At 37.8% G+C, this 24,178-nt stretch overlaps 1 protein-coding gene across 2 annotated transcripts in view; it reads left to right on the top strand.

Annotated features, from left to right (window-relative positions):
* LOC149309469 (contactin-associated protein-like 2) overlaps window positions 1-24,178 on the top strand; it is a 1,389,887-nt gene that overhangs the window by 1,295,186 nt on the left and 70,523 nt on the right. For both annotated transcript variants that reach the window (XM_089532517.1, XM_089532516.1), the window contains 2 exons: window positions 19,767-20,012; window positions 20,730-20,863. In XM_089532517.1, the coding sequence (XP_089388643.1) occupies window positions 19,767-20,012; window positions 20,730-20,863 (380 nt within the window). The remainder of the gene's footprint in view (window positions 1-19,766; window positions 20,013-20,729; window positions 20,864-24,178) is intronic.

Genomic DNA, 24,178 nt, shown 5'->3' with positions numbered 1-24,178 from the left:
TGGGCGAGGCGCAGAGCTAAAGACTGAGGAGAGCTGGAAGCTAATGCGGAGAGGACCAAGAGAGAACATGGAGCTAAAAGACCAGAGTGGGCGAGACATGGAGCCAAAGACTGAAGGGAACTGGGAGCAGACACGGAGGGAATCAAAAGAGGACGCGGAGCTGAAGGTTTAGAGCAAGCGAGACGCGGAGCCAAAGACTGAGAAGAGCTGGGAGCAGACGTGGAGGGAACCAAGTGAGGACGCGGAGGTGGAAGAAACCAGGAGAAACATATTGAGTAAGGACTAGAGTTGGGGAAGAATGCAGAATTAAGACTAAAGGGACATAGTGGAGAAATAAGAAAGGACATGAAACTATAGATGGAAAAAAATAGAGGAAAGGACTGGGAACTGTTCAAATTTACAAAAAACACAACAGATTATTTGAATATTTTGAATATACTGACAAAGAACAGTTAATATTATGAACTATAAGTACAAATTTTTGAAATACAGACAAAGTGGAGTGAAGAAGAAAAAGACCTAAGAGTAAGAGGAAAATGAAAAGACTTAATGAACACCAGAGCAATGCAACGAAGAAAAGAAAGTGGAAAAGACAGAGTAAGAAACTAACAATACAGAATTTCTCTTAAAATATATTTCATATACATAGAATAAGTTAAGAAATGCTGAGGATTGTTTAGGTATATTAAAGTTGTTCTATTAGAGCAGCGGTTCCCAACCTTTGTTGGGCCGCAACCCCCATTGTGGGCAAAAGTCCCGCCCGTGACCTCCCTCATTGGTTGGGAGGCCAGGTACGGGCAGGACTTTTGACTGCCTACAAGCCCCAGCAGGCTTTATGGCCAGAAGTCCTGCCCCTACCTGGCCTCTCAGCCAATCAGGGAGGCCACTGGCGAAGAAGGGGTGGGACTTCTGGCCGGAAAGGCCACTGGGACTTTGACCCCTTCTACTTGCAGGTGTCTTCGGAGGCACCCGTGGGGTGAAGAGGCAAGGCAGCAGCGGCCCTGGCCCTTTCCCCTTCTCCTCGTGGGTGCCTTGGAAGGCAACGGCGGAGAGAAGGGAAGAGGATGAGGGTCAATTGGCCCCTTCTCCTCACGGTGTCCACCGGCACCTGTGGGAAAAAAGGGAGGAGGGGAATCCCAACCTGGGGACCCCCAAGAAAGGGTCGAGCAACCCCCAAAGGGGTTGCAACCCCCAGATTGGAAATCCCTGTATTAGAGGATAAAACCAAGGTAGAAAAGTACAAGGACCAACTTTAAAATTAACAAATGTGAAATTTAAGCATAAAAGCTCTTATGTTCTAATAAGCCTAGAATAAGTTTGCAAGCAGGTGGACTATTTTCTGTAATAAAAACCTGTCAGGAAAATAATACTGTTGGGGGGGGGGGGAGAAGATTATCTTGGTCTCTGTAATTTTAGTTTGGGGATGTGAACAATACCTAGCATTACTACTATAAACTTTACTATAGTATTTTGAAAGTATTTAAAATGACAGAATATTTAGGGATTATTTTTCCCCTTTCTGATAATTGCAATAACAAGAACAGTATAGTTAAACTTTTCTACCTTGGAAGAGGAATATCATAGAATTGGTGGAGGATAATTGTTAGAAAATTAATATTGAGAATTGAGAATTGTGATAGAAAATAGAACAATAATTACAGTAGGTATTTGTGGATTAAGAGTTGGGAATTGAAGGTTAACAACAGGAAATTGAAATATATGTTGGACAAAGATGGGAATTGAAGTGTAAAGTAAGGTTATCATTCATTGGGGAATAAGGATTTAAGATTAAGAGATACTTAAATATTAACAATAAATATTTATTGATAAGCTTGAACAGATTGAAAGCATGGCAACTTTCAAAAAAGGAGTAGTACAAACTCAGTTTCAACAATCACAACATAGAAGAGGATCAACAGAAGATACAATAAGAACAATTGACCCTAATATGTTGTTATTAGAGGAAATTAGAAATATAAGACAAGAAATGAAAGAATTGAGACAAGAGATTAAAGAAGACTTGAGAGAAATGAGTCAAGAGACAATAATAATAATAATAATAAATTTATTTCTATACCGCCCTTCTATATAATCAGGGCAGTGTACAACATTATAAAACATTCGTACAATAACATGACATGAGTATACAGTTAAAGTTAAAACTACGTCAATACAACAAGAATTGAAACAATCTAACCAGCTTGCCACTGCTGGCTTACAAGAGATGAAATTTAAGAAACTAGAGTGGAGATGAGGAGGGACTTGAAAAAAGAACTCGAAAATATTGGTAAAAAGATGGATAAAATGACTCTGGACATAACAAAAACACAAAAGGAAGTAGAAAAGACAAAAGAAAAAACAACCAACATTGAAATAGAGGTAAAAGAATTGAAACAAAGACAAGACCAACTACATTTGAGAGATTGGATGAACGAATTACGTTATAGAGATACATGCATTAAAATCCGAGGAATTTGAGAGGAAGATAACGAAAATCTTATTGAATGAATATTATCATCTCTCGCAGAATACATTGGATACTCTATAGAAAAAACTGAAATGGAGATAGACAAAATCTTCAGGATTAATTCAAGACAGGCAAAGGACAGAGGGATTCCAAGAGATATGGTAATTTGTTTCACATGTACTAAAAGAAGAGACCTGGTTATTCAAAGAAGTTATGAAGATCAACTTAAATTGAAGACATTGGAGTAAAAATTTTCAAGGATATACCACCACAAATAATGATAGAAAGACAAAAATATAAACCTTTGGTCCAAATATTGAAGATGTTGGGTATAGACTACAAATGGGAGAGGATTGAAGGACTATCCTTCACTTACAAACAGAAAAGATACAGAATTGATAATATTGAAAAAGCTAATGAAATGGAACAAAAATTAAGAAGAGAAAATAAAGAAGATGGCAGAAAAAAGACATTTAAAGTAAGAGAACGGAAAGCAAATCTACATGGCGAAAAGAAAAAGGAAGAAGAAAGAAAGAACCAAGGAGGGGGAAAAAGGAAGAAGAAAATATAAGAAATAACTCGCCAATTCATAGATCTGAAGAAGAAGAAATCATGGGACCAGGAAAAGATGGAAACGAAGAAATAGACAGAGGCGAAGAGGCAGAAGAAGGAATTAATAAAGAACAATAAGGGGACATTACAGACCAAGATAGTGGTAAAGATAAATAAAGTTGGAAATAAATAAATAAAGGGGCAGAAGGGGTGGAAAAAGTTAATAATAGTAATAATAACAGAACTAAATAAAATAAAATAATAATAGCAAGAAGAAAAAACAACATAATCTGGGGAAATGGTGATAAATATTTTATCATGGAATGTAAAAGGGATAAATTCAAACTACAAAAGAAGCATAATATTCCACCAACTAGAAAAATTAAAAGGAGACATCATTTGTATTCAAGAAATTAAAATAAGGAACAAAGAAATCAAATATTTAAGAAACCCCAAATTAGGACAGTGTTTTACATCAACTACAGATACCAAGAAAAAAGGAGTAGTTATATATGTAAACAAAAAATACAGCACAAAATAAATATTTAAAGATAAAGACGGCACATATCTGACAGTGGAAGTTAAACCTAAAAATCTTACAGTTCTGGTAGTGGGGATATATGCCCCATTGGAAAACAGAGAAAAATACTTTACAATAATAAATACAGAATTTAAAAATACAGAATATGACAAAATTTTACTACCTGGCAACTTTAATGGAGTAATCCAACCAGACTTAGAGAGAATCTCAAATTCAGGTAAACAAATAAGAAAAAAAATCAGGGAAAATTACCCAAATCTTTCTTTGCACTGTTGGAAGAATATAACATGATTGACATTTGGAGATATAAGTACAACCAAGCAAGGAACTATACTTTCTATTTGGACGCACACAATTCTTTTTCTAGAATAGATCTTTTCATTGCCACACAAACATTGCTACCAAATGAGGAACTGATGGACACCCTGACAAGAACAGTATCAGACCACAATCCCATTATATTAAAGATGTATGAAAAGAAACAAGATTTTATTTGGAGACTTAACAATAATTTGTTAAATGAAGAAAATACTGTGAATAAAATTAAAGAAGAATTAAAATATTACTTTAAAGAAAATTCAAAAGAAGGGATGAAACAAAAAATGATATGAGACGCAAGCAAAGCTTTTATTAGAGGGCTATTCATAAAAATAAATTCAGAAAAAAGAAAAGAAGAACAAAAAAGAGAAGGAGATCATAAAAGAACTAAAGGAAAAAGAAGAGGAATTGAAGAAAAAAGGAGATTCAAAATGGAAGTACAAATTTTACAACAAAGGTTAAAATCAATAGCGATCAATGAAATCCAACGAAAATTAAGAATCTGTAAACAGAAACATTTCGAATATGAAAATAAAGCAGGCATATTACTTGCAAATAATTTTTTCAAAAGGAAAGAGAGAGAAAATTAATAACAGAAATTCATTATGAAGGTAAATCAATCACTAACCAGGACAGTATACATAATATATTTCGGGAATATTTTGAGAAGTTATATGGGAACCAACTAGAAGAATCAGAGAAAGAGAAAGATATGAAAGAAATACTTGCGTACTTAGAAGGGCAAACAATAATAAAATTGAATGAAGAACAAAAAGAAAATTTTAATCGAAAAATCTCTAAGAATGAAGCCATTGATGCAATTAGAAACATGAAAGCAGGCAAAGCACCTGGTCTACCATCAAATTATTATAAGAAAATGCAAGAAGTGATAATAGAACCAATAACTAATGTGTTAAACGATATTAAAAATAATGGACTACCTGATTCATGGAAACATGCCTTCATAACATTAATCCCCAAAGAGGGGAAAGAAAAACTAGATGTTGGAAACTATAGGCCCATATCCTTAATATATACAGATTATAAGATATTTACAGCAACCATAGCAGGAAGATTAAAGAAAATATTACAGCAAATTATTCATAATGATCAAAACGGATTTATACCCAATCATCAAATGAAAGACAACTTACTAACAGTAATAAATATAATAGAACATTTTGAATGTCACAATGATAGAAAACTTGCAATGCTTCTATTAGCTGCAGAAAAAGCATTCATAGGGTGAAATGTACGTTTCTACATGAAGTGATTAAAAGAATGGATATGGGACTAAATTTTAGTAACTGGATAGACAATATCTATAAAGAGCAAAGAGCACAATTATTGATAAACAATGAAAGATCTCAATTTTTGACATAAAAAAGGCACGACAGGGATGTCCGCTATCCCTTTTACATTTTGTCATCATATTAGAAATATTAAATAATGGAATATGGGGTAATTCTGAAAAAAAAGGAGTAACAGTAAAAGATCAAACATTTAAAATAAAAGCATTTGCAGATGACATAATTTGCTTTTTAGAAGAACCAATTGCAAGTATTAATCATTTGAAGACAACTTTAGAAAACTACAGGAAAGTATCAGGATTCAAAGTGAACCAAAACAGTAATTCTTACAAAAAATCAAAATCAGGAAGAAGATAAAGAATTAAGCGAGAAATCAGGGTTTAAAATAGTGACTAAAGCAAAATAGCTTGGAATATATTAAACTAAAAAGAATATTGATTTGTTCCAAAAGAACTATAATACAGTATGGAAGGAAATAAAGATTTAATTAAATGGATAAAATTAAATATATCATTATCATGGAGAATAGCAATTATTAAAATGCATGTACTACCAAAACTAATGTATATGTTTCAGAATCTACCAATTATATCAGACGAAAAAATATTTGATAAGTGGCAAAAAGAATTAACTAATTTTATATGGGAAGGAAAAAGAGCAAGAATTAGATGGAAATTGTTAACTGAAGATAAAGAAAAAGGAGGGTTTGCATTACCCAATCTTAAATTGTACTATTTCACCTCATGTCTACAATGGATAGAAAAATGGGTAAATCTGGATAACACAAGAGTATTCATGCTGGAAAGTAGCAATATGAGATTCGAATATCATGCATTTTTGTGGTACAATAAAATTAAACATAATAAAGATTTCCAACATCACTTTATCAGAAGATCACTTCTAAAAATTTGGTTAAAAATTAAGAAACAATTCTATAAAGAAATACCAATGTGGGTCTCGCCACAAGAGGCATTCCAATACAGATTAAAAGAAAAAGAAGAACATTGGATAAAATATAAAGACTTGATAGTACAAGGAAAAGAGAAAAACTACACTATTAAGATAAGGACAATTAAAAAGTGAAGGAATAAATATTCAATGGTTTACATACAATCAATTATTAGAACAGTTCACAAAAGATATAAGATTAATAGGATTTACAAGAGAAAATAACGAATTAGACAAAATATTTATAGATAAAGGGGAAAAGCATATATCCAAATATTACAAAATCCTAAAAACCAGAAATTTGGAGAATGAGAATGTGAAACATGTTATGGTGAAATGGGCACAAGACATAGGAGAACCTATAGAATTAGAAACATGGGGAAAAAACTGGAAAACTACAAATAAATTTACTTTGTGTCAAGAATATAAGGAAAATTTTCTTAAGATGATGTACATGACACCCTTTAAATTGAATGTGATATATAACACAGGTGACATAAAATGCTAGAAATGTCACAAACCAGAAGGACCATTTTTCCATCAATGGTGGAAATGTCCCAAAGCCAAAAGATACTGGGAAAGAATGCTGTATATGATACACAAGCTAAGAATTGATAAAAAAAGAAACATGTATTATATTATATAGGGTTACCTCAGCAAGGATATTATATGCAAAATATTTGAAAAAAGAAAATGTACCTTCAGAAGAAGAATGGTTTGTAAAGTTGAGAGAAGCAATGGATTTGGACATTTTAACCTCTGTTATGAAAGATATAATAATAATAATAATAATAATAATAATAATAATAATAATACAGTTTATTTATAGACCGCTTTTCCAAAATAGATCAAAGCGGTGTACAACAGAACAAAACAAATCAATTCAAAATAAAACATAACATATTACAATCATAATCAAATGATAAAACTACTAAAATTACAATTAAAAATTATTAAAACCATACAACTATTAAAACCCAGTACAAACTAGCTGGATAAAACAATGTGCATATCGAGGGAAAACAATATCAAGATACATGGGGGAAAGCTTGTTGAAAAAGAAAAGTCTTGAGGTTTTTTTCTAAAAAGGTCTAGGGAGGTGACGGAACGGAGCTCGTCGGGGAGGGTGTTCCAGATCTGCGGGGCTGAGATGGAGAATGCCCTTTGTGAGGTCGATGTATATCTCGTCTTCGAGACCCTCAACAAATGCTTCCCGACCGACCTGAGAGTGCGGGGCGGATTGTACGGGGAGAGGCGGTCCTCCAAGTACCCTGGGCCCAAGCCATTTAGGGCTTTATAGGTAATAACCAACACTGGCATCGAGATCAGCCCTTAGCCAAGAGATTTTATCCGCGAAGAAGTTGTTACACTCGTCACAGCAGGCTTTCAATGGTTCCAAAATAGGGTTCGAGGAGGGAGACAGAAAATCAACTGAAAATGATTGAAACTGTCTTAAAGTTTACAGTATAACAAAAGGATGGAACTTTGATTAAAGGGTGAAGGAATAGAACTTAAAATGATTTAATTTTTGAGGTTTGAGAATATAAATATATGCCTCTATACTCCCCTATTTTTCTTGATAAGAGTATAAAATATGGGAATGAGAATATAATAGAGAAAAGATAATAAAGGGAACAATAACAATGATAATAAATAAGACGGAAACGATTTAATATAGAAGAGGGTAGCAAGATAAAATATGGGAACTAGAGTTTTGGAATAGGAAAATTATAAAGAAAAACAGAACAAACAAAATAAGAGAAAGTGAACTCACTTATTAGGGAAGATACAAAAAGCATGCTATGAAAAATATATAGTATCCTTTTTATGTTTGTATGTAAATATGTATATATGTGGGTATGTTTAGTAGAGGTGATAGGTAGCACATTATGTTAGTTAGTTAGCTGAATAATGTTATTGTAGAATGTTATAAGCATGTATGTCTTTTTTAAATAGAAATTAAAAATGAAATAGTGTATGGACACAATCATGAGCTGGATGAGGACAAATAAATGGGAACTGAATCTTAATGAGAAAAGTATTATATGCAATGTTATTTCCCAGGTCCTAGAGGGTGTTTACTTGATGTGGATGGGGTTGTATTCCCTTTGAAGGAACACTCTGTATTCTGGGTCTGCTCCTGGAATAATTTTTGTCACTGGAGAGCCAGGTGACATTGGTGGCTTTGAATTCGATGCCACCAAGGTGCTGATGACATCCAACTCTACTTTTCCATCAAATTCTTTTTTTCCTACTTTTTTATTTTTAAGACATGTATTATCATACATAACAAACACACAATCATATGCAAAAAACATACAATGAGACATATATATACAAATAAACAACAAAATAATACATATACTTTGATATTTCAGACTTCATAGTGCCTATCTTAAAATTTCCTAGATTTGTCTTATTATCTTTACCTAAGATTTATTTCCTTTTCACTTAGCTTAACTTATAGTTTATATCTCTAACTTTCCATTTAATATCATTATTGTAGCACAAAAGAAAAGGAAATGAATATATATATCCCACACCTTTGAGTCATCTTTACTGGAGTTTTCACAAAACATTGCTTATCTTATTTTGAGTTTTCTTTCTGTAGTAATTTATTATTTATTATATTCATCACTGTCGACCAGTCTTTATTAAAGTTATCATCCGATCTATTTCTCAACAAACTTGTCAGTTTGTCCATTTCGATGAGATCTAATATTTTCTCATACCATTCCGATATTGAGGGTATTTTACAGCTTTCCACATAGATGCATAAAGTGTTCTGGCCGCAACTAAAATATAAAACATTTTCTTGCTACAGGCTTTTTCTAATACTTCATCCATTATTCCTAAAAGAAATATTTTAGGGTCCTTCCTAACTTCTTTTTGTAAGATCTCCTGTAAGGCCATATGTATTTGGGACCAGAAACTTTGGGCTATAGAACAGGACCACCACATGTGGAGAAAAGTTTCCTTCTCTTTTGTACACTTCCAGGACTGATTTTTGTTATTTTTTTTAATCTTTGCTAATTTGGCCAGCATAAAGTGCCATCTGTGCAACATCTTATAAACATTTTCTCTCATATTGTAGTTTAATGTATGCTTTATTTTCTTCTTCCAGATCCTTCCCATTCTTCCATATATATTGTTTCTCCCAGATCCTGTGCCCATCTGACCATATAATATTTTACCTGCTCCTCTTCCATTTCCCATCCTAGCAGGATTTTATAAATTTTTGCGACCAGATGGTCCAAGTCTCTCAATAATACCTTCTCTAAGCTGGTTTTGATTGTCATAATACCAATATTTTTATAATCTAAGATAAATCTTTCCCTAATTCTCATGTACATAAACCAATTGCATCTTATACCTTCATTTTTAGTTCTATTGTTTTGAGTCTTAAATTTGTTCCATTCAATTTCAATAGCTCCTTATAAGTTATCCATTTGTTTTGTAACATTTCTTCATTTCTGTATAGTGCTTCGTTTGATGATAAACTTAGTAGTAGCCTTCCGTTTATTCTCATCTTATATTTCTCCCATATTTTCCATAAAGCATTCCTTATACAATGATTTTTAAAATCCCCATTATCTTTACCTTTATCATAGTATAAGTATGCATGCCAGCCATACACATTATCTATACCCTCCAGAGCTAGTAATTTTCTATCAGTTAACTTCAGCCACTCCTTTTTCCAATCCAAAGCACAAGCATAAAAATAAAGTTTTAAATTAGGTAGGCCAAGTTCTCCCCTGCTTACATCATCCTGTAAGACTTTAGTCTTAATTCTCGGCTTTCTCTCTGCCCAAATGAAATTATTAATATCCTGCTGCCAGTTTTTGTAAGGGATGTCATTAATTATTATTGGAATGGCCTGAAAAAGAAATAAAATTTTTGGTAGAACATACATCTTGATTACTGAAATACGGCCTAACAAAGATAGGTGTAGATTATTCCAGTTCTTTAATTTTGTCTTGATACTTTTCCATACCACTTCATAATTATTTCTAAATAAATCTGAATTTTTGGATGTAATTTGTACTCCCAAATATTTCACTTTGGTTTCCATTTTTAAATCTGATCTCATCCTAAACAGTTCTCTCTCATTGTGCGTCATGTTCATAGTTAGTACTTTTGTTTTATCCTTATTGATTTTAAATCCAAAATATTGACCATATTCTTTTAACACATTCAACAGCTCTTGTATACTCTCCAGAGGTTCCGCTAGGTATATAACCATGTCATCTGCGAAAGCTCTCAACTTGGTTACGTAACCCTTGGTCTTAACATCGGTTATGTTCTTATTTTCTCTGATTTTGCTACATAAGAATTCAAGCGCCATCAAATTCATTCTAAACCAGTGTCTGTTGTCAGTGATGGATTGAATGACAGCAAATAAGTTAAAGTTTAATCCAGACACAACATAAATACTTCAGTTCAGTCAAATCAGGGAACATGGATTTGGCCTGTGCTAAATAAATTACACTCTCTGTGAAGACACAGGTCTACAGCTTGGGGATATTCTTGGATTCAGTGCATAGCCTACATGCTCAGGTTTCTGTGGTGGCCAGGAGTGCATTAGTGCAGTTAAAACTAGTGTACCAATTGTACACATTCCTGGAGATGTCAGATTTGGCCATAGCTGCCCATGCCATAGCTAAATCCCTTTTGGCTTGCAATAACACATGACTGGAGCTGGCTTTGAAAAGTGTTCAAAAACTTCAGTTGGCCCAAAGACCTGCAGTCAGACAATTCACTGGAGGGAGCACACTGTTCCTCTACTCTACTAAGCTACCAGTCTCTTTCCAGGCACAATTCAAAAAATGCTGATGTTGACCTATAAAGCTCTGTATAGCTTAGGTCCATAATATCTGATGAATTGCCAGGACCTGAGATCTTCAGGAGAGGCCCTCTGAGTACTGCCATCTTCACAAGCACATCTGGAAGAATACAATACAGGGTCTTCTGAAAGGCTATTCGTAGAATGTGTAACTTCCTAGGAAAGTTAGAATGACCCTTGCTCGCTGTAGTTTCATCAGTAAGCAAAGACTTTTCATTTCTTTCAGGAGCTGACTATTTTTAAAGAAAGAGCTTTTAATAATGTAATTGCTGTTTTATATTATTTTATTTTAACTCCTTCTTGATAAGAGTATAAAATATATATTGTTTTTAATTTTCTTGATAATTTAATCAGTCTTAAGGATAACCTTTTATATATTTTTATATCTATTGTATTAAATTATAAGCTGCCTTTGGGTAGGGGAGTTGTGATGAGGATGAGAGATAAACATAAAGTGAATGATCCACACACCTGTTCCTAAACAGACTACTATAATGCACACTATGTGCCCTTTCTCTTGTCATGATTCAGACATATTGTACAGAATCACTGTTAAAAATGGCAGCACAATCTCCCCCATCTCCCTGCTACAAATAAGGTCTAATTCATTTTTCCTGTCCTAGTTTCTTTCCATGCATACATAACCTCTGTGTCTGCAAATAAATCAGCACTGTAATAGGATTTACTGGATGCACATGAATGAAAAAGTGCATGATGTGCTTTGCCACAGTGCAGAGATCTAAGCACTTGTTTAAATCTTTGTCATTGATACCAATGCAACATAATTCTCCCTAGGTTGTTTCTTTAATACCTACCCTGTCTTTTGATTCAGAAGGATTTACTGTTTTGCTTTTCATCAGCAGAGATAGGAAAGTGATCATCATGACAAGATGGTGAACTAAGCAGACAAACAGTAGGGCTTGCAGAGGAAGGAGAGAAATGTGGTGGTAAGCAGAGCAGGGGTGGGATTGCATCACAGAGATAATGTGTGAGAGAGAATCAGGAGAGCTAGCTTACAGAGAAACTATAACTGAACTGAGAGACCAGGAAAAAAGTGGTTTTAGTAATATTTATTGCACAATGCTGCATCTCAGCCATAGCTGCTCTGTCCCTGCCTCATAGCTGCTCTGTCCCTTTTCATTGACAGGGGAACCTATCAATGTCCTCATAATCATGCAGGTCCCCAAGTGCAAAACGTAGCTTCCAGGGCAGTTCCAAGATGAGCAGTCACATGGTATCCCCTCCTTTTTCTTGTCTCCCCTCCCCCTAGCTATTCCCAAGCAAGCTGGTTCCCTTTATTTATTTTTTCTATTTCTTTCCTTTCCTTTTTAAAACTTAACTGGCAATAACAGAGCTCCAGAAATGCATGGAAAACTGGGCAGAGGGGGATAAAATTAAATAACCTAAATGCATGCTGGGCAGGAGATACGGCAGGGAAGCAGGGTTAAGGGAAAATCAGAAAGAGAGTGCGATGGGAGCAGCAGTCCCAGTCATGCAACTGAGAAGATGTGATGGCTGCCCTGAAAGTAGTATATTTCAGGTTTTTTTAAAAAAACTGATGGCAATTGCTGCAAGAGTGGGGCTTGTGCAGTTAAACAGAAATTAATTTGAGGCAGAGACTGAATGGATAATATGTTGGAGGGTAATTGATCTGGATGTCATGATGTTTCTATAGTACTAATTTGAAAAAATAAATTTATTTTAGAGGAATTTATTTAGAGCTGATTTTAGGAAATTGTCATCTATAAAATGGGCATTTTGCTGGAGCAGAAATTCTGAGTTCAAAGGATGTGTATTTTGGCTTGGTATTTTAGGCTCAGATCCTGCCTATGCCTTCTCACAAGTATTTTTGCTTCCACCAGTTTAACTTTGGAGAAATTGAAGAAGTGATGAAGAGACAAAGCTATTTCTCCCTTGCCTCACAAATACTAACATAGGTGTATGAATGGCAGAACGAAACTTCAGATCCACACATTACCCTGCTTCTCTATGATCTAAAATTTACCAACCTGAGGAGAGAACAGCAATCTCACATTTATCAGGGTTGGACTAGGATTCTGAAGACCAGGGTTCAAATCTCATCTGGGCCACATAAACCTTGGTGACCTTGGGCAAGTCACACTCTTCCAGCCTCAGAGGATGGAAATGGCAAATTTCTTCTGAAGAAACATGTCAAGCAAACCCTGTCAGACAAGCCCCATGAAACCCCATGATAGGGTCGGGTTGCCATAAGTCAAAACGACATGAAAGTACGGAGCAACAGCAGCAACCCACGTCAATTTAGTGGGAATTATTCTGCATAAGCATAAATGGGATCATAGAATCATAGAGTTAGTTGGAGGAGACCACAAGGGCCATCCAGTCCAACCCCCTGCCATGCAGGAACATAGAACATAGTATCAAAGCACCCGTGATGGATTGCCATCCAGCCTCTTTTTAAAAACTTTCAAAGAAGGAGACTACACCACTCTCTGAGGTAGTGTGCTCTACTATCAAATAACTCTTACTGTCAGGAAGTTCTTCCTAATCTTGAGCTGGAATCTCTTTGTCTGTAGCTTGAATCTATTGTTCTGGAATTTGTTCTCTGGAGCAGCAAAAAACAAGCTTTTTCCAGCCTCAATATGACATTCCTTCAAATATTTAAACAGGGCTATCATATCACTACTTAATCTTCTCTTTCCCTGGCTAAACATTCTCAGCTCCCCAAAGAGATTATCGCATTGAATTTAAAGTGACTTATGCCCGACGGGATACAGTGGTGTTTTATTTTAACACCGGGTGTTATCGCATGCAGCTGTGACCATGCAAGTGCAACCTATATGCCGCCCCAGATCCCAGCCGTGCTTATCCTACGACTTTTCAAAACTGGTATTTTGCTGTTTTTGAAAAGCAGCTGGATAAGCATGGCTGGGATCTGGGCTGCATACAGGTTGCATTTGCCCAGACTCGGCTGCATGCGATAACACCCACTTTTAAAATTAAACATGACTTTATCCCATCAGGAATGAGTTGATTCAGTGCAATAATATCCTAAGTCTCTCCTCACAGGGCATGGTTCCAGACCCCTCACCATTTTGGTTGTCCTCCTTTGGACATGCTCCAGCTTCTCAATATCCTTTTTGAATTGTGGTGCCAAGAACTGGACCCAGTATTCCAGTTGAGGCGTGACCAAAGCAGAATAGAGTGGCACTATTACTTCACTCAGTCTAGACATTATACTTCTATTGATGCAGACTAGAATTGTGTTGGCTTCTTTAGCTACCACATCACGCTGCTGATTCACATTCAGCTTGTAGTCTACTAGAACTCCTACATCCCGTTCAGCCACTGACCTGGTCTTTATCACAGAAACCTGGCTGGGGGACAATAACAGTGTAACGTGGGCTCAAGCTCTCCCAGCCGGGTATGCCGTTAAGGAGCAGGTAAGGGGAAGTGGGCGAGGGGGCAGTGTGGCCATAGTCCATAAGAACAACCTCACCCTGACCAGGATACCTCTCTGACAATTAAACCACATCGAGACTATGTACCTTTGCCTGAAGACAAGGGACAGTCTGGGGATTCTGTTGGTATACCGACCACCCCATGGCTTAATAGACTTCCTAGCTGAGCTGACCCAACTGGTCTCGGAGCTGGTGTTGGAAACTCCCAGGCTTCTTGTTCTGGGAGATTTCAACATCCCCCTCGAGACCAATTCTTCAGATCTTATAGGGGCAGCTCGGGAGTTCACGTGTGCCATGACCAACATGGGCCTATACCAAATCATCTTTGTGCCGACGCATTGTGCCAGTCATACTCTTGATGCGGTTTTCTGTTCAGAACGGGAACATCCATGGGCGGAAGTAACTCAAACTTCCCCCTTATCATGGACGGATCATTTCCTGGTGAAGGTTGGACTGAAGGCCACTACCTATAACTCCCCCGGGGTGGTGGACCTATTAGAATGGTCCGCCCTCGAAGGCTAATGGAACCCAAAAGGTTCCAGGGAGCCCTAGAGGGTGCAATGGCTGGTAACATCAGCGATTCTGTCGAAGCCGTGGTGAATATCTGGAATAATGATCTTACAAAGGCTATCGACACAATTGCTCCCAAGCGTCCTTTTCAACCCGCTTCAAATAGAAACCCTTGGTATACAGAAGATCTTAGAAAAATGAAGTGGGCTGCACAACAACTAGAGCGTCACTGGCGAAAGACTCGACTCTTATCCAACAAGACATGTCATAGGACTTCTCTCAAAGCCTATTGAGTGGCAATAAATGCAGCAAAGAAATCCTACTTTTCTGCATTTATTGTGTCTGCAAAGTCTCATCCGGCAGAGCTTTTCAAGGTGGTTAAGAAGTGAACTCAGACTCCTTCCACCTTGAATCTGTTACTCCAACTTACAGAGGCCTACTGTAACTCTTTCAATGACTTTTTTGCAGATAAAATCTCTCAGATAAGGGCCGACTTAGACACCAGCCTTAGTACAGAAATGACAAAAGAGGTATCCAGCAACTCCGTTAATGAGGTTCATTTAGATCAATTTCAGTCTCTGAGTACTGATGACGTAAACAAGCTGCTTGGAAAGGTTAAAAAGACCACTTGCTCTCTTGACCCCTGCCCTTCATGGCTAGCCATTCAGGGAGGAGAGGCAACTAGGACTCTTTTAAGAGCTATAATCAATGCCTCCCTCAGAGAAGTTTGTTTTCCAGGCAGTTCAAAACTGGCTGTTCTTAAACCAATTCTTAAAAAGCCTTCTCTTGATCCCCTAAAGAGATCCAATTATCGGCTGGTATCACTTCTACCATTTTTGGATAAGGTGATCAAGAGGGCCGTTGCCGACCAACTCCAAGCAGTCTTGGATGACACTGATTATCTTGATCCATTTCAAACTGGCTTCAGGTTAGGATACGGAGTGGAGACTGCCTTGGTCGCCTTGGTCGATGATCTCCGTCTGTGCATCAACAGGGGAAGTGTGGCCCTATTGGTGCTTTTAGACCTCTCAGTGGCCTTTGATACCATAGACCATGGTATCCTTCTGGAGCGCCTGAGGGAATTGGGAATCGGAGGCACTGCTCTGCAGTGGTTCCGATCCTATCTCTCAGGCAGATTCCAGATGGTGTCGCTTGACAACAGCTGTTCGGACAAGAGGGAGCTCAGATCCCAGTCCCTCAAGGCGTGATACTATCACCAATGCTCTTCAACATTTACATGAAGCCTCTGGGTGAGATCATCCGGAGACATGGGGCGGGGTGTTACCAGTACGCTGATGACACCCAAATGTGTTACTCCGTGTCTCGGACTGTTTCAGTGACCAAGGATGGCATCTCTCCTCTGAATGAAAGTCTGAAGTCAGTAATGGATTGGATGAGGGAAAATAGACTTAAATTGAATCCAAATAAAACAGAGGTACTTGTCATAGGCAATCCCAATCTGGGTATGGTGATAAGATCCCCAGTTCTGGATGGGGTCACACTTTCCCTAAAGGACTGTGTTTGTAGCTTGGGGGTGCTCCTCGACTCGTCGCTTCACCTGTCGTCCCAGGTGGACGCGACAGCCAGGAGTGCCCACTATCATCTCCGGCTGATTCGCCAGCTATGACCCTTCCTGGAATGGGAAAACCTTGAAACAGTTGTACACTCCCTGGTAACCTCTCGTCTCAATTTCTGCAATGCACTCTACATGGGGCAACCCTTATGCCATGTTCGGAAGCTACAACTGGTCCAAAACATGGCAGCCAGATTGGTGACTGGGAGTTCCAAGTCTGATTCTATCACACCCATTCTAAAATCCCTTCACTTACTACCTATTAGCTTCTGGGCACAGTATAAGGTGTTGGTCATTACCTATAAAGCCCTACTTGGCCTGGGTCCAGTTTACCTGAGGGAATGCCTCCTCCCATATAATCCTTCCCGCACTCTCAGAACCTCTGGGAAGAATCTACTACAGTCAGAGAGAACTAGACTGGTAACTACTTCCAAGAGGACGTTTTCTGCTGCCGCCCCAAAAATCTGGACGCCCTACATCGCTTGGGTCCAGCTTACCTGAGGGAACACCTCCTCCCATACAATCCTTCCCACACTCTCAGGTCCTCTGGGAATAATCTCTTGCAGTCCTACTCCCATATCATCCAGCTCCTCCTCCACATCTATATACTTTAGGTACATAAGACAATGTTCTTCAGTTGGCTGCTCAGTCTTAGAGAAGAAGTTGTAGTTTCCCTTCTTTCATAAATTAGCCTTAACTATAATGCTAATGTCCCTAATACTCTCAGCAACTGTAGGGAGGTTCACACTTCCTCTGCTATCCAAGCTCCTGACCATACATGCTTATTTCACTCCACAAGAGAAACCGCATGCAAACATGAAGGGTGCGTTCAGGAGCATAAGGAGAGATCTCTGAGGATACTTCAGTTGTGGCAGTTTACATCTCTATGTGTAATACATTCATTATAAAGCCTTTTGTTACTGGGGTTTTATGAAGAAAGCGGTTGAGTTGCAAGATAATTTATGCTTTTTGGGACTGGGGGTGTGCCTGTCATGTGTTGTGGTAATAGTGAGTGAACAATAAAATATTGACATCAATAAGTGCCAAGTTTAGCTTGTTGCATGATTATTTTCATTATTAACCCAAACTACCCCCACTAATATTTGGATTATCTGCATCAATTAATTGGTTAATCAATTAAAAATAAAATAATCAATCAACTAAATATCTTAGAAATCACAGAATTGTAGGAATGGAGGAAGCCACAAGTGCTTCTAATCCATCCTCCATCTATGCAGGAATACACAACTAAAACATTCCTCAAAGATGTCCATCCACCCTCTGTTTTAAGATATCAAAAAACAAAGTCCATAACCCTTAAAGAAGTAAAGAGCTTCGTGCATTAAAGAGATCAAAGATATAGCCATGTTAGGGGATTAAATAGACCAGCACAAAGGGGCGGCTTGAAGCCACCCCCACCCAAACTGCCTTGAGACAGCGGCAACCACATGCTGAGACCCCAAGTGCACCCTCCACCACAGGCCCAAATTGGAGCAGAAAAAAACCCACTCCTTTTGGAGGCAGGTTTCCGCAGCCCAGGCACAGCTTTGGCACATCTTCCACATGTCTTGGGGGCATGCATCATCTAATGCTTCCAATATCGTACAGAAGCCAGCTTTTTTGGTTTTTTGTGGGTTTTTCGGGCTATGTGGCCATGTTCTAGATTTTCTTCCTGACGTTTCGCCAGCATCTGTGGCTGGCATGCCAGCCACAGATACTGGCGAAACGTCAGGAAGAAAATCTTCTAGAACATGGCCACATAGCTCAAAAAACCCACAAAAAAACCATGGATGCCAGCCATAAAAGCCTTCACAGTTTTTTTTTTTTTTGGCCTATCTGTTCAGGCCCTCAGTCTATAGAATCAGTATGTAGAGAGATCTTGTAGCACCTTTGAGACTAACTGAAAGAAAGAAGTTGGTAGCGTGAGTTTTTGTAGATTTTTGTCAAAATGCATCTGAAGAAGTAGACTTAAGTCTGCCTATTTCTTTCTTTCAGTTAGTTTAAAAGGTGCTACAAGATCTCTCTACATACTTACAGTAAAGAGGTTCTTCTGAATGTTTAGGTAGAATCTCTTTTCTTGCAATTTGAATCATTAGTTCATGTTCTAATTGCTGGAACAGCAGAAAACAAGCTCACTTCAGATATTTAAAGATGGCTCTCATGTCACCTTTCAGTCTTCTCTTCTCCAGGTTAAACATACCCAACTCCCTAACTCATACTTCATAAGGCCTTGGTTGATTGATTACCCTAATGAACACCCTGCTCAGAATTTGGGGCAGCCCATCAAGATTTGTTCATATTTTGAGGGAAAGAACAGTTGGGGAAACCTCTGTAAGGAAGCAGTCGGTAGCAAACCAGTCGTGCCCTGAAAAGTGCCATGTTATGAACAAAATACTGTTGAAACATAAAATGGGGTCAAAGCCAAAGTAGCATGTCTCATGGATCAACATGTAAGTTTGAGATTTTCATTATCAGTTAAAAGTGGATGTAACAGAGAACAAAGGTGTAAAATAGAATTGCTTTTTATGTTAGTATTTTGGAGGAGATTTAGTGTTCCTCCTGTGGAATGACAGATATAAATCTGTCAAGGTAAGCTTTGAAACGAAAGAATGAATAGTTGTTTTATGAGATTCCATCAGGGACACTTCTAGCCATATTAATTCAGTTTCTCAAAAACTGAAGATAAATAATAGCAAGCCATAAAAATGGCACTAGCATTAGATTTAACAAAACATTGTGAAGGAATCTCATCAAAATGTGTATTAATCTTGCTCCACTTTTTCATTTTCTTTACAATTACATTTACAATTAAAACAATTAAAACAATTAAATTCTTCCGAAGCCTCATATGGTTAATTCGAAACTATTGCTAAATTCAAGGTACCAGCATCACACCCCTTTGAAGGATCAGTTTTGAGAATGTTGCTACATAGTTTCCAAGCCATTATGCAGATGCAAACATAAAGTTCCCAGCTTCATATCTTCGTTTGTTTAAACCAGAATTCCCCATTTCAGCATTATCAGCATGTAATGTGAGTGGAAAACACATGGAGTGGAAAACACATGGCCAACACCTGCTCCTATCTTCATATGCTATTGTTTATGAAATCAGGAGCATTACATCCAGACAAGTCCATATTTTTAATAAACTGAGACTTAATAGTCAAGTACATGAAAAAGAAAAAAAAATGCTTTTGATAAGAAGTTTATGAGTAGTGAACATTTCTATTTAAGAATATCACTTTTTCTCTTTCCCTTCCCCAGATGTTGGAGCATTTTTTGAAGAGGGGATGTGGCTGCGATATAATTTTACAAATGCAGGGAACAATATGAAGGACTCAGGTAGCCGGACTCTTTTAAGCTCAAAAGAACCAGAGAATACTATGCCAGACCTCAGCCTAAATAAAGAAGGGCTCAGTTTTAGCTTCAGCACTAACAAAGCTCCCTGTATCCTTCTGTACATTAGTTCATACTCCCAGGACTACATGGCTGTGCTGGTGAATCCCTCTGGTAAGTGATTTGTCTTTCCTTGATTTTTACAATAATGATGTTATTTATGCAGATCCCATCATTTTCCCAATGGGAAAAGTGCATATTTAACTTTAAAGATGGGTCTTACCACATTCACCCGTCTGCAGCCTTCTTGTAACCCATGCTTGTCCCATGGCTTTTTAAGCACGGGATTTGCTCAGATTGCAGATGGGCAACAGACAGGTGAATGCAGAAAGACCCATCTTTAAAGTTAAATGTACATTTACCCTGTCAGGAAAATGACAGGATAAAAGCTTGTGTGATAATCTCCTAAATCACTACCCAAGACACATTCCAAATCTCATATGCAACAACTGCAAGTTAGCTGCAGCTTAACTAAACAAGATACATTCACCTAAGTTTGGGATGAAGTTATTTAAAGGAATGTGCATTGAGATCAATAGGTTGGGTCACCTAAACATCTGTAATCTTGGAAAACACCAGAGAAAGAGCTTTCTCTATAGCAACCCCCATCCCATGTCATTGTTTTGATGCTGCTCCTGCTGTTGTTATTGTTTATATGACTTTTTAAAACTTGCTTGTTTCCTTTGATATTTAACTGAAAGTCAGTTTTCAACTACATATGCAGCTTTTGCTGGTAATTTCAGTTTTTGATCTGGTTCCTTTTAAAATCTCTGTTCTTAAATGTGATTAAAATTGATCTTAAACTAATCTATTGAATGTTCATCCATATAGGAAATTTACAGATTCGATACAACCTTGGAGGAACTAAAGAGCCATATAATATCAATGTAGACCACAGGAATGTTTCAAATGGCCAACCACACAGCATTAACATCACACGGATAAGAAAGGAATTAACTCTCCAGGTAAATAGCTTTAGCTCTTATGGATGATAAAATAATGTTAATGCTATTAATGATGCATAGTATCACAGAAATATAGAATGGTACCATTGAAAGGGACCCCATGGGTTTTCTATTGCAGCTCTGCAATACAGGAATCCAAAGGTAAAATATCCCTGACAGACGGCCATGTAGTCATTACCTAAAAACTGACAATGAAGATGGATCCACCACTTTCCAAGGAAATCTGTTACACCGTTGAACAGAATTTACCATTCGGAAGTTTTTAGTTGGTGGGTTTTTTTGGTTTTTTGGTTTTTGTTTGTTTGTTTTGTTTTGTTCTGTTTTGGTCAACAGATTCAATTGCTACTCTCTGGAGCAGCAGGGGGAAAAACTCATTCCATGTGCTCCATTTACAGATTCGATACAACCTTGGAGGAACTAAATAGCCCTGCATATTTGAGGTGTTCCTATCACCTTTATCTTCTCTTCTCCAGCCTCAACATACCGAACTCTGTCACTGTTCCTCATAGAGCTTTGCTTCCATACCTTTTTTCCTATCTTGGAGTAAATGACGATAGGGTTAAAGAAATACATACGGTTGCATAGATAAATATGTTTTATATCACAAACAGCATTTCACTGAGAAAACTGTCTTTTATTCTAAATGAAATATTCTAAATGTGCTTCAGAAACCATTGAAATATATGCTCAAGAACGTAAAATATCTGCAAGGATAGAAATAGAGGTAGGCTCCATCAAGGAAATTTTTTCATTTCCTTTTCTTTTCTTTGCTTCCTCACTATCACTCCCCTCTTCCTCTTATTTTTTTTTTCTAATTTCCATAGCATGACTGTAATATTGGCTTTCGTGTGACATCTTTCTTCCTTTTCTGTTCTCTTGTTCCTCTCAAGGGAGTGCTCCTGAAAGTCATTTCTATGCTTAAAGGCAAAATGTGGGAAGAGTTATTACAAATGGTTAACATGCAATCTTATAAGTTTGTCTTCTTCGGCAACTGCTTGAGCAATCTGCTGAAATTCTCTTTTCTACATAGCCATTAAATGGACAGGTATCCTGTCCCTTATTTCACCTGGCAGCCCAAAGACAGACTAATAAATAGCCCTAGAATGTTAGAAAAAAGATATAAGATATCAATTCACTTTTCTTATATGACTATTAGAATCAAAAATAATTCTCAGGAACTTTTATGTTGTATAAATGTCATATTTGAGTAGGAGTGAAATTTTCTACACTGATGCAAAAGTTGTTAGTGTATACACTCAAGTCTAGAAATTTTAGCAAAAAAAATTGACTTTAAAAACCTGATTTGATCCAATCCATGGGTCAGTGTACTTTAATTCTTTAAAACTCTTTAACTCTTCAAAAAAACAAAACAAAAAAAGGAACTATCTCCTGGTGAAAGGCAAACTACCCCAGAAGCACTGACCTCCACACGCACACACAGACCAGAACTAACAATCCTGGATGAATACCATGCAGAGGAAGATGCTGGAGCCGAGGAGGTCACTTCACATACACAGGAGGCAGACAGCTGGAGGAATGTCACACAGAGAAGTAGGCCAAGAAGGGATTGTTCGGGGAGCTTGCAGCTAGAGAATTGATTCGAAGCTCTTTCCCTTATCAAGGAGGATGAAGAAGAGCAGCATGGACAGACATCAGGAACAGAGCAGGCAAGCCTGAGAGTCCCACCCAAGGGAACAGCCGCTACTAAACCTCGTAGGAGGCGTGTGGTCGTAGTGGGGACTCCTTGCTGAGGGATACAGAAGCAGTGATTTGTAGGCCTGACAAGATGTCTCGAGAGGTGTGTTGTCTCCCAGGGTCAAAGATCCGTGATGTGACAGAGAGGCTGACAAGACTGGTCAAGCCTACTGACCAATACCCCTTTCCTTTTGGTTCACGTGGGAACTAATGCTACTGCAAGACACAGCATTCAGAACATCAAAAGGGATTACAAGGCGCTTGGTAGGAAGCTGAAAGGAATGGATGCACAGGTTGTCATCTCGTCTCTTCTGCCAGTTGAAGGGCATGGTCCAGGAAGGGAGAGGAAAATAGCAGATGTGAACAACTGGCTTCACAGATGGTGCCGCCGAGAACGATTTGGATTCTTCGATCATGGGCTGCGGTTCCATGAGGAGGGACTTCTTGCAACAGACGGGTTGCATGTCACACCAGTTGGAAGAAATGTTTTTGCCAACAGTCTCAAGAACTTGATCAGGAGGGTTTTAAACTAAGTTCCATGGGGAAGGGAGACAATATTAAGGAAGGCGAAAGGGCTGGAGAAAATAGTAAAACAGACATAGAGGAAACAAGAAAAAAAGTGCAAGGACCCAACAATGGGAGGCAAAAATCTCTACCTGATCATTCTGAAACAAAAATAACTCATTGGGGTTTTTTGCTGCATGTTTGCAGCAAGTAAATGGGACCTGTGGTCTGTGATGTATCTACACTAATGCACAGAGCATGGGAAATAAGCAAGCTGAACTTGAACTCCTAGTACAACAAAGCAAATATGATATAATAGACATCACTGAAACCTGGTGGGATGAGTCTCATGATTGGAATGTGGAAATAGAGGGGTATAACCTTTTTAAGAGAAATAGGCCAGAAAGGAAAGGAGGAGCAATAGCACTATATGTCAGAGATATTTACACCAGTGAAGAGATCCAGGACATCAATCATGGAAGCCAGTTGGAGAGCATCTGGATAAAAATTAAAGGAGAGGGAAACAACAAGGATGTTATGCTGGGAGTCTACTACAGACCTCCAAGTCAGACTGAGGAATTGGATGATGCCTTTCTAGAACAGATGACCACACACTCAGAAAGGAGAGATGTAGTAGTGATGGGCGACTTCAACTATCCTGATATTTGCTGGAATTCAAACTCAGCAAAATCCTCAAGGTCTAAATTTCTCATTTGGAAGACAATTTCATTGTCCAAAAGGTGGAAGAGGCAACAAGGGGGTCAGCTATTTTGGATCTGATCCTAACCAACAAGAATGACTTGGTTAATGGGGTGCAAGTGGTGGGATCATTAGGTGGAAGTGACCATATTCTCCTGGAGTTTGTTATACAATGGAAAGAAGAAGCCAGGAATAGTCAAACACGCATTCTAGACTTTAGGAGAGCGGATTTCAGTAAACTTAGAGAAGTATTGAAGTGATCCCGTGGTCAGAAATACTAAAAGGGAAGGGAGTTCAGGACGGATGGGAGTTTCTCAAAAGAGAGATACTGAAGGAACAATTTCAAACAGTTCCAGTGAGAAAGAAAAATCGGAGGTGTCTCAAGAAACCAGGATGGATGACTAAGGAACTTTCAAC

Source organism: Sceloporus occidentalis, unplaced genomic scaffold (assembly GCF_023333645.1).
Source record: "Sceloporus occidentalis isolate IW3139 unplaced genomic scaffold, rSceOcc1.0.p SCAF_7, whole genome shotgun sequence".
NCBI lineage: Eukaryota > Metazoa > Chordata > Lepidosauria > Squamata > Phrynosomatidae > Sceloporus > Sceloporus occidentalis.
This window is presented reverse-complemented; position numbering and strand designations above follow the sequence as displayed.